The sequence below is a fragment of the Hibiscus syriacus genome, unplaced genomic scaffold (genome assembly GCF_006381635.1).
Source record: "Hibiscus syriacus cultivar Baekdansim isolate YM2019G1 unplaced genomic scaffold, ASM638163v2 tig00117011_pilon, whole genome shotgun sequence".
NCBI lineage: Eukaryota > Viridiplantae > Streptophyta > Magnoliopsida > Malvales > Malvaceae > Hibiscus > Hibiscus syriacus.
Window position 1 is genome coordinate 710,430 of NW_024063523.1, and position 10,332 is coordinate 720,761.

Here is a 10,332-nt window from a genome sequence, read left to right on the forward strand (position 1 = left end):
ACTATTATTTTTATGATAATATAAATAGTCCTTCGGTTTTATGTTGATGTTTTTGTTGAATTTTCAATTCTTAACAGATAAAAATAATCTCCAATGGTGTTATTTTGTTGTGTCCCTCAATTATTAAAAGTTATAAAATGATCATCCAACTACTTATATATTCTAAATTTGTCTTTTTCTGTTAAAAATTAACGATCGTCTGAGTTAGACGTCTGACTCAGGAATATGATAATCACTTGAGATTTTGATATCATATTTTATCACATTTTAATCAATAAGTTACAGTCCAGTTCAGACTGTCGTCAACTTTTAATCAAAAAGATGAGTTTATAATATATAAATAGCCGAGTGATCTCGGCTCATTTTGTAACTTCTATAGTCACCGAACTCAACAAAATAACGTCCTATAATCAGAGAATTATTCTGTAACTTTTAATAGTCAACGAACTTAACAAAACATTTTAAGCATCAATAAGTTACAGTCCAGTTCAGACTGTCGTCAACTTTTAATCAAAAAGATGAGTTTATAATATATAAATAGCCGAGTGATCTCGGCTCATTTTGTAACTTCTACTAGTCACCGAACTCAACAAAATAACGTCCTATAATCAGAGAATTATTCTGTAACTTTTAATGATAAATTAAATATCACGTTTAATTAAAATAAGGGTAAAGTATAGTAATAGCTACTGAATTTTTCTAAAACTTTCATTTAGGTCCCTCAACTTTTAAAACTTGTAATACAATCCTCCAATATTTAATTCGTTTGCAATATGGTACCCCAACAATTACGTCAGGGACCATATTGCAAACGGACTAAATGTTGATGGACCATATTGCAAACAAACTAAATGTTGAGGGATTATATTGCAAGTTTTAAAAGTTGGGGGACCTAAATGAAAGCTTTAGAAAAGTTCAGTGACCATTACTATACTTTACCCATATTTTAATATAAAGAGACGAGAAAACCTAGACAAATACAAACAATGCCTAGACACAACAAAAGGGAACCGGTGTCACCACTTGATTGAAAATTTCAAAGCATCCATGAAATAAAATTCAGTAGACAATTTGTCTCAAAATCGTGCAAGAAACTTAACAATTGTAAATTAATTTAATGTTCTTTAACAATAAATAAATTATGGATAATATCTTATAGTTATCGTTCAATGAAGTAATGCTTTAAAAAAAATTAAAATATTATTAGATTTCTTTTAGATAAATGCAAATTTCATTTTTCCAAGGGTAGCCAACCTATTACAAATAAACAAAGCAAGTATCCACTATACAATACAATACAACAGCCTATACCGAACCAGCAACATATAGCAGATTCCATTCTATGTACAACCTATTATTAATTGAAGTAAGCCTATTGATATTTTTATCCAGCAATCGCCACCCAATCGTATCCCGAACTTGACTAACCAGCTCATGTACTGATATTTAATTCCCTTGAAATATCTTCGTATTCCTCTCCCGCCAAATAGGTAAATGACCGAATTCTACGCAATCTTTTGTAGAACAGTGAGGAGAGACTTCCCCTTAAGTTTATTGATCGCCCAATTGAATTCAAAGCCCTGGCCTCTAACCCCTGCTTCAGATTTCAAGCAGCCCAGGTCAATACTCAAAACCTCTTTTGAATAAGAATACCAGAAGAACACATGATCTCGTCTTCTGATCACCATCACAGAAAACTCAGTCACTCTCAACTTGCGGATCAACAGAGAACAGCCTATCTCTCGTAGCAATCTATCTAAAATAACCATCTAAGCAATCATAGAATTTCGCAGGATGTGCAGGGTGTGCCAGACCAAGTTATGTCAGGGAACTTTCACATTTCTAACTCTGACAGCAGTCCAAGTTCTATCAAAAGCAACACTAGAATATGATTATTAGATTTTTATTACACTCATGTGATTATAATATAGATAAGTTTTTTTCATTACGATATTAAAAGAAAGGATCACTTAAAAGAAAGGTTATTTTAGTAGTTTTTTAATTGAATTGATGACCGAATTTTAATAATAGTGTCGATTAAGGACTTGTTTAAAAAATTATTATGTAGTTAGGTTTTAGTGTAATTATATAGTTGTGACGTATTTAGCTTAGATAATTATCATAATTTATTTGTTTCTCTGAATCAGGTAATAATCGAAAGCACGCAATTATATTCTTCGGAAGAGATGAATAATAGTGTTTCTATATTATTTAATTTCATAATTAGTATTATTTAAAATATAAATTTATATAAATATATAATTATAACTTATACTATTAAATATGATATAGAATATTATAATGTGATTATATTATTGTTATTCATTCATATATAATTATAAGAATAATAATTACATATTTTCATACAAGTGCAAACATGGTTTAAAAGTTTACAACCATCATGAGTGAAGTTCTTTTTGAAGGGATAAAATTAAAATATTTATTATTTGACAGTGAAAAAAATACTTCATAATTATTTTTGTTGAAATATTTTAATATATTTAAATTTTAAATTCGGACTATTTCATGATCGATGCATGTATGGGACAATAATCCAATAAAAAAGGTAAAGTATAGTAATGGTCACTGAACTTTTCTAAAGATTTTATTTAGGTCCCTCAACTTTTAAAACTTGCAATACAGTCCCTCAACATTTAATTCATTTGCAATATGGTCCCCCAATAGTTACGTCGGGGACCATATTGCAAATGGACTAAATGTTGAGGGACCATATTGCAAATAGACTAAATATTGGGGGATTATATTATAAGTTTTAAAAGTTGGGGGACCTAAATGAAAGCTTTAGAAAAGTTCAGTGATCATTACTATATTTTACCCATAAAATAAATGTAAATAGAAGTCAAATAAAGACTGAATTTTGGGCATATCCAATGAAGAAGATCAGAAGTGGACGCAATAACTTGTAGAGTGCTAAGGTTGGACTAATTGATGCAATGACTTTGCCAGCAAGTCAACAACTCACAAAATACTTTGAGCTTTAACTTCTTAATCTCTTGGTTTACTTGGGCTTTTTCTTTTCTTTTTTTAACAAGGATAAAGAAATCCACATTAAATTATAAATTTATTATTTTATACCTTAATAACGAAGTTTTTTTTTACTACAATTAATTTTAGTCTATTTTCATGTTTCTTTGATTAATATTTAAATAAATAAATAAAAACATACCACGGTTAATTAGCCCCGCACAAAAGGTTTGAACCCTATCTTTAGTGTTGACGTATAACACTCTTATAGCTCCCAATGTAGTTTATATCGGTAGAGATGAATAGCTTTTAAGTTAATACTTATCATTTTTAAAATAAAAATCTAAACAGTGGTGTATTCATGAGTTGGCACGGGTATTGTTATTATTTAAAGCTGAATATTTGATTGAGTTGAATAAAAAAGTTATATTCATTGAGTTTATGATTATTATTCTGTTATTCAAAATTTTATTTTAAATTTTTTTTCGAGTCGAATTGAACCCACATCTTTCATTTTTCTCCTGAGTAACCGGAAAACCTTCTGCATTCGGATAGAATAGAAGGAGTTTTGAGAAAGTAGTCGAAAAGTTGTAGATGTTTTCATACTTATATACCAAAAAAACATATATATTTGTTAAGTTTTTATTTAAATTTGAATATAATTACTTATAATATTATAATAGTAATTGTTTTTTTAGTTATTCTTATTATTTTTATACATATTATTAATTTTTGTAATGTTATTTAACAAATCAAATATCATCAAATCATATAATATATTTATACTACTATTTTTCAAAGAATATATTTTAAGGATATAATATTGATGTGAGTGTAAATGAGCTAATGAATTGATGGAAAGAAAGAATTTGCAAAGAGTTGATGTTAGGTGACTAAATAAAATAAAATATAAAGTAAATGGATTAAATTGAAAGATAAGAAAATTTATTGTCATAAAAATTAATTGAAATTACATAGGTATTTTACATTGGTAGAGTAGCATCTAGTTCAACTTTGCTAAAAGAAACTCTTAAAACGAAGGAGCAGTTTGAGAAATAAGGAAAACAAGTAAAATTGACGAATTAAATTGGAAAAAAAAACCTTATTTTCAAAATAAGAAATTGAAGCTACATAAGTATTTCACAATGGTTGAGAAGTATATGAATCGATTTTTCTCATAAATAGACTTAAAACGAAAGAGAAATTGAAAAAAAAAATAAAGAATAAATTAGAAAATAATCAAATTACTTGTATAAATACCAAAGCAATTTTGTTTTATTTTTTAATTTAATTTTTAAAATTTAAACTTGATTTGAACTTACTTAACAAAAAATTATATCGATTCAAATAACTCAAAATAATTTTTTTTAAAATCAAATCGAATTTCAGACACTCTTAAATCTTATTAGAGCTTAATCTCTCTAAAGATTAAGTATAACTAAGACATTTCAGTTATACTTCTCGATTCTTATAAAATTAAGAATTAAGAAAATTACACGAGTAATAAACTACATATTCTTATAGTAATTATTTTGTGAAAGATCACCAATCACCATATACAACAATTATCGCTTTAATTTTCTTTATTTATTACCTTTTAAATTGAAATAGTAATTATTTCAAAAATTATTTTTTAAAATCTAAAAAAAAGCTTCAACTTGAAGCATAAATGAAATAATGGTCAGCATCTTCACATCTAACTTATAGGGTTAGACTTTAAACTTTAAAGCATGATTTACCAGAAAAGGAAAAATAATTTATTAATTTAAAAAAAACACTATTAACATTGTTTTTAAATGGGTAAATAAAAAAAGAAAAATTAGAGAAATTAATAGCGTATGAGCAAACTTAAAAACTCGTAACCTCCGAGCTTTGGCGCGCTATTTTATGATAAGAGCAAGCCCCAAGCCATTACACGTAGATAAACAACCGTGACGAGCGACGCTATCGTGTGATCAAAGCTACAAAGCTTTCCACCCTCTGATTAAACTGTCATTTGTTCATATTATTTAACCTCTTCGAACCCTTCAAGCCATCGAACTCTGCATGTATAAATATTCGCTCAAGCAATCAAAATCCCAATCTATTTCGTTCAGACTGATTTTATGTGAGAAGGTTTTAGAAAGAAAACCAGAAAAGAAAAAGCTTGATGAAGATGATCCATTTTCCGAAGCTAAAATCAGGTCAGTCGATTTATAACATGAATGGATTTCTGGGTTTTGCTGTTTTTTCAGTTTTTGTAGATCTTAAGTTGTGGGTTTTTGTTTGTTTGTTTGTTTCCAGGCAGATCGGAGATGAAGAATGGGAGTAACTTGAGTGACAAGACAGATGTTAATGAAGAATACAAGGAAGTTTTTAGAACAAAGTCTTATGTGGAAATGTGGAGTCAAGTTCATGGCTTTGATAAACTACCTTCAACGTCCTCGATTGCTAATGTTCATATAAACTTGTCGGAATTCTTGCTTAGACCGAGGCAAGAAATATTGGACAAGAAAGAGAGCTTGAATGTTCATCACCTTCTTCTAGATTACTTCGAAGCCGGCTTGGAAACTTGTAATTTATGCGAAGTAATCCTTAAAAGCATCCACCAGACCCGAGTTTATTATCAGAGGATTCGAAAGGTAATCAAGCTAAGCAAGAGGGTTCAGGATTTTTCAGATGAACAATGCAGCGTTATACTTGAGGAGCTAACTGGATTTGCATTGCTTAAAAACCCGTTGTCGATCATTACACCATTGCAGTTCCGGAAGATTCATGAGAATAACCTGGATTTGTTTCGAAAGCTTAAGTCGAAACGCAAAAAGATAAGACGAAAAGCGAAATCAAAAAGAATCTCCAAACAGATTGGGGGTCTTTGTTTAGTAATTTCTCATACAGCTCTTGTAGTTGCATTACTGATACTTGCCTTCCACAGCGTGTTCGGAACTATAGCAGCACCAGGGCTTGCAGCCTGGTTCATATGCATTAGGAAGAAGAAGAAAACCCAATCATCATCTCATCAGCAAGGGCCTACTACTCGCTTGCTCGAAAGACTTAGTGAGCAACTTGATATCTCAGCTAAAGGGATTTACATTTTGATCAACGATTTCGATACCATAAGTAGACTGGTATGGAGACTACATGACGAGATCGAGCACCGTAAAGCCATCGCTGATATGTGCATTAGAAACGGGAAGATTGAGGTACTTGAGGAGGTTGTAAGAGAATTCCGTATAAGCGATTTGAGTTTCTTGGAGCAACTGAAAGAGCTTGAAGAACATACAAAGCTATGTTTTCACACAATCAACAGGTCGAGAAGGCACGTTATCGAAGAAATAGTTGATTCACAGCCATAGTCTAGCAGTGCCATTCATGAAGATTTCTTTGTAATGCTTATAATGTAGTGAAAGCATTGATCGTGGCATAATTAATGTGCCAGGTAGATTAAAGTTCGTCAGTTCTTCGGCTTTACAGCTATCGAGGCAAAAGGAATTGACTGCTATAGAGTTTAGCCATTGCTAGTTCTTTGCGTGTGTGTATATTTGCATAGAGAAGCTTGAACTTTAAATTTAAACATCATTAACCATTTGCATCAAAAAGTTGAAGAATGGCTTACTTTTCTGCTTTTATTATTTCATGGAACTAGAAAACAAAACAAAGTTTTGTTCTTCAACTATTAAGCTAAAGGAAATACAAATAAAAATGGAGCAGTGCTACATAATTCACCCAACCGGAATCTAGGTCTGGAGAAGTATAGAGTTTGTCATGGTGACGAACTTAACCTGGCAAATATCTATTAGGAAAAGGGATTCCTTCAGCTTGAATTATGTGATGGAAGTATAGAGCCGGCTTCTCTCAATTTCTTCAATTCTTCAAGGCTCAACAAGGAAGACTTCACCTTAAGCCAGTCTGCTGGCTTTGACATTATAATTGCTATGTATCCTTCTCTATCTGCCTGCAGACAACAACAACAAAAAATCCAGGTTTTTTAACAACTGAAGAAATTTTGCCACACTTGGAAAAATTGTCGAACTAAAAGAATTCCAAATTTACTCAGCACAATAAGACAGCCATATAAGGTTCTATCCTAGAAGTTTTAAGCAATTATAGTTGCGGTACCCAGTGGCAAAAACCATATGTTTTTTATAATCTTTTATTCGACACGCTCAACCTTTGTAAGGAAGAGCTCACAAGCCTTTAGGTTACCAGCTATAACTTAGAATTCTTCCATATTCTGATTCGGAAAGAAAAAATTTAAACATCTCTTTTTTAACACACTGCAAAGTATGTAATTGACCAAATCATGCCATGCTTTAAAATACTGATAGTCTTTTGTCTTAACATACGCCTTTTAAATTAATGAGAAGAACATGGAGTACTAGAGATGAAAGGCTAGTCACCGCAACTCACAAGCATTCAGTTTTCACCACAAAATTCCAATGTTGTGAACACATATAAATTGAGAAAGTAGTAAAAAAGTGTAGCCAAGTTATACTCACTGACGAATTAAGCAGGTCTGGCTGTTTGATCAATCTTTCATTCACCTCCAAAAGGGAGCCTTTAACACAAGACCTGCCCAAAACTGCTATTCATTTCAATGCGGAAAAATGCAAACAAGGAGAGGGAGAGATGCTGCGCGAAAATAATCATATCAACCTTATAATATATGAATCATCACTGGTACAAACTTTGCACAAAGCTGTATTGGACTCGAAGTGTTGAGCATTCTACAAGAGTAGCATATTTAACTTCAATAGGACTCCATCAAAGCTAAATGCTCAGACTCCATAAAATAAATTAAACTCTTTGATATCATAATAACAAGTGATAATGAATTCTTCTATTTGTCTTCACAATTTGAAAGAAATACTAACAAATAATATCACACGGATAAACCACTTTAAAAAACCCCAAAAGAACTCGCCTTCTTTCTCTTTCCGGTGACTTTCATACCACTGCGATCGGATTTACCAACATTGAAATCAACGGCAGAAACCTCACCTTTATCCTTAAATGCCGAGTGAGTCGAAGCCAAGCCAACAACACACAATCTACAAATTTAGATTATTTAAGTTCATTCAATCCAAAATTCCCATTCTTTCAATAAAAACCCCAAAGAAAGTTTGGAATTCTTACCCATTCGGATGTCGATAAACATACTGATCGTTCCCTGGTTTCATAAAATCTGTGAAAAAATTGATTAGAGGACACACTCAGGACACTATATAAAAAATGATTCTGCAGTGACATCTTTAACCAATGCATAGAAAATAATGAAAAAAAGTAGTTAACCAATGTATTTGACACAAAACCAGTAGTCTACATAAGAAAATCATCAAACTTTAAAGAGCCTGAGCCCAAAGGTTTCACTAGAAAACCCCATAAAAATTAGACAATTCAATACGAATTGGAAAAAAAATGGGGGAAACCTGGAGCAAAGTAAGAGGCAAAGTTGGATTCAACAGCAGATGAGGGAGTAAGAGGAAGTTGGGTTACGTCAGGGACTAGAAGCTTATGTAATTCTTCATCTTCATATTCTGCATTTTCTAGTACTGATTGTTGTTGTTGTTGTCGTTCTTCGTCTTGTTTGTGGTGTTGCTGTAAGTTGTTCGGAAGGGCTGTTTCTTCCGGTTTATGAGCTTGGTCGACCATGATATCCGACGTTGATGGAATTAAACGTGGGGACGAGCGAGGGTTTTTCTCATTTTTTCTCAATTGTGAATTGTTTGCTGCTTCAGTGATATCTTCTCTAGTTCCAGATTATAGAGGTTGGAGTTCTTGCTTGAGCCCTAAATAGCCACAAATCCAAATTAGTGGGTTCATTCTTTAATTAGTATTGGCCTAAACATGTCAATTCCAACTCCATTTTCAAAATCCAAACAACTTAAATTTAATCCAATTTTATTTCATCATAAAAATTAGTTATTTAGTAATGATTCAAACTTAAAATAACATGAACAACTAAAATTCTCCCTTATATCAATACCTTGTTGGTATATTGAGACGGTGCACTAAATCTCTTAAGTAAGGTTAAGACTTGAGAGTTTAAATTTTATCGAATAGAGAGATTGAGAGGGTCACCATTACTTATGTAGTACCATATCTGAATTAACTGATCAACATATCAGATATAAGTGGTTATAAAAAAAATAAAAATAAAAATAAACTTTGTTATAGGTAGAGTTCTCAACCATAATTTTCTTTATTTTACAACGTTATATCTTTCTTTTTTTAATAACTATTCATGTATGACATATTTCCCCGGTTTTTATGGCACGTTTCATCTGTCTTTTGGCATAGTTTCGATCGTTTAACTATTATTTTTGTTTATTTTTTTTAGAGTTGAATATGACATCATCGAGACTGATCTCAGTGATTTATTGTTATCATATTGATCTTCCATGCTTTAAACTCTCAGATTAGATTTGGATACGTGATTTATGTTCATGAATAGTTTTCTCACGTCGTTCAATTCTGATTTGCGGAATGTCGGTTATTTTTCAATAACTTGATTCTTTTTTGTAGTTCATTCACGATGCGATCGGACATGTTCGTTTATACCTTTTATTTGAGATTTTTGACTTGATTTTTAACTTTTTTTCGTGTATCCTTGTGTTAAACACCCAAACTTTAAACAAGTAGATTATAAAAGTTTTGTCAAATATAAAAAATTACTTATATATATATATATATAATAGTATGAAAGAATGTTAAATTATAAAACTTTCAAAAAAATATTTTAAAATAACACATTCGAGACCTTAAACTAGCAAATTACTAAATTAAGTATGTTATACTTAGTAATCTTGTTTTTATTGTAATATAATTTGAAAGAATTATTTACTTGCCCCAATTGAGGCAGTACATTTTGCTCATGGATTTCAAAAAAGCCTCTTCAGAGCTATCAAATTTAGAAACTAATTCTTTTGTTTTTTGAGTGGCGGGTAAAGCTTAATGCGAAGACAAAATACTATTTCCTTGAAGTCTGCAGCTTGTACAAGGATGAATATGGAGAAGATGCTGTGATGGTTTCACCTGATCGGCCCAAGAATTTTAGGCGCGACTTCCCGGCTTTTTTGACCCACTAAGGCGTTTAGAATAAAAAAATGAGAAAATAATCTCAGTGACCAAAAATGCCTTATAATATACGATTTTAACCAACTTTTTTTGGATTTGCCAAAATGACCAACTAAATCGCAATGCGATCGATAATTTGCAATGCGATCTCCGGTATCGCAAATCAGTTTCCAGATTCGCTACGCGATTTTGACTATCGCATTGCGATTTTCCAAATTCGCGTTGCGATTTTCCGAATTCGCAATGCGAATATGTAAATCGCAATGCGAATATGTAAATCGCAATGCGAAT

At 31.4% G+C, this 10,332-nt stretch overlaps 2 protein-coding genes across 2 annotated transcripts; one reads left to right on the top strand and one right to left on the bottom strand.

Annotated features, from left to right (window-relative positions):
- The first annotated feature begins 5,113 nt into the window (after nt 1-5,113).
- Nucleotides 5,114-6,320, top strand: LOC120195252 (UPF0496 protein At1g20180-like). Its single transcript, XM_039197324.1, has 2 exons — nt 5,114-5,168; nt 5,269-6,320. The coding sequence occupies exons 1-2, from the start codon at nt 5,135-5,137 to the stop codon at nt 6,318-6,320; spliced, it is 1,086 nt and encodes a 361-aa protein (XP_039053255.1). The 5' UTR covers nt 5,114-5,134.
- Nucleotides 6,321-6,778: 458 nt separating this feature from the next.
- On the bottom strand, nt 6,779-8,758 carry LOC120195283 (protein Abitram-like). The gene is made up of 6 exons (XM_039197354.1): nt 8,394-8,758; nt 8,101-8,149; nt 7,889-8,015; nt 7,621-7,691; nt 7,464-7,536; nt 6,779-6,919 (listed from the first exon to the last, which is right to left on the bottom strand). Exons 1-6 carry the CDS (start codon nt 8,614-8,616, stop codon nt 6,779-6,781), a joined length of 684 nt encoding a protein of 227 aa, XP_039053285.1. The 5' UTR covers nt 8,617-8,758.
- Nucleotides 8,759-10,332: the final 1,574 nt, after the last annotated feature.

What these genes read in the sequence shown, in the direction of transcription:
- LOC120195252 (XM_039197324.1), top strand. Translation starts at nt 5,135, where the DNA reads ATGAAGATGATCCATTTTCCGAAGCTAAAATCAG. An exon ending in TTTTCCGAAGCTAAAATCAG is followed by an intron (nt 5,169 to 5,268) that starts GTCAGTCGATTT and finishes GTTTGTTTCCAG; the next exon opens with GCAGATCGGAGATGAAGAAT.
- LOC120195283 (XM_039197354.1), bottom strand. Translation starts at nt 8,616, where the DNA reads ATGGTCGACCAAGCTCATAAACCGGAAGAAACAGCCCTTCCGAACAAC. An exon ending in TGCCTCTTACTTTGCTCCAG is followed by an intron (nt 8,150 to 8,393) that starts GTTTCCCCCATT and finishes ATTTTTTCACAG; the next exon opens with ATTTTATGAAACCAGGGAAC. An exon ending in TCACCGGAAAGAGAAAGAAG is followed by an intron (nt 7,692 to 7,888) that starts GCGAGTTCTTTT and finishes CTACTCTTGTAG; the next exon opens with AATGCTCAACACTTCGAGTC.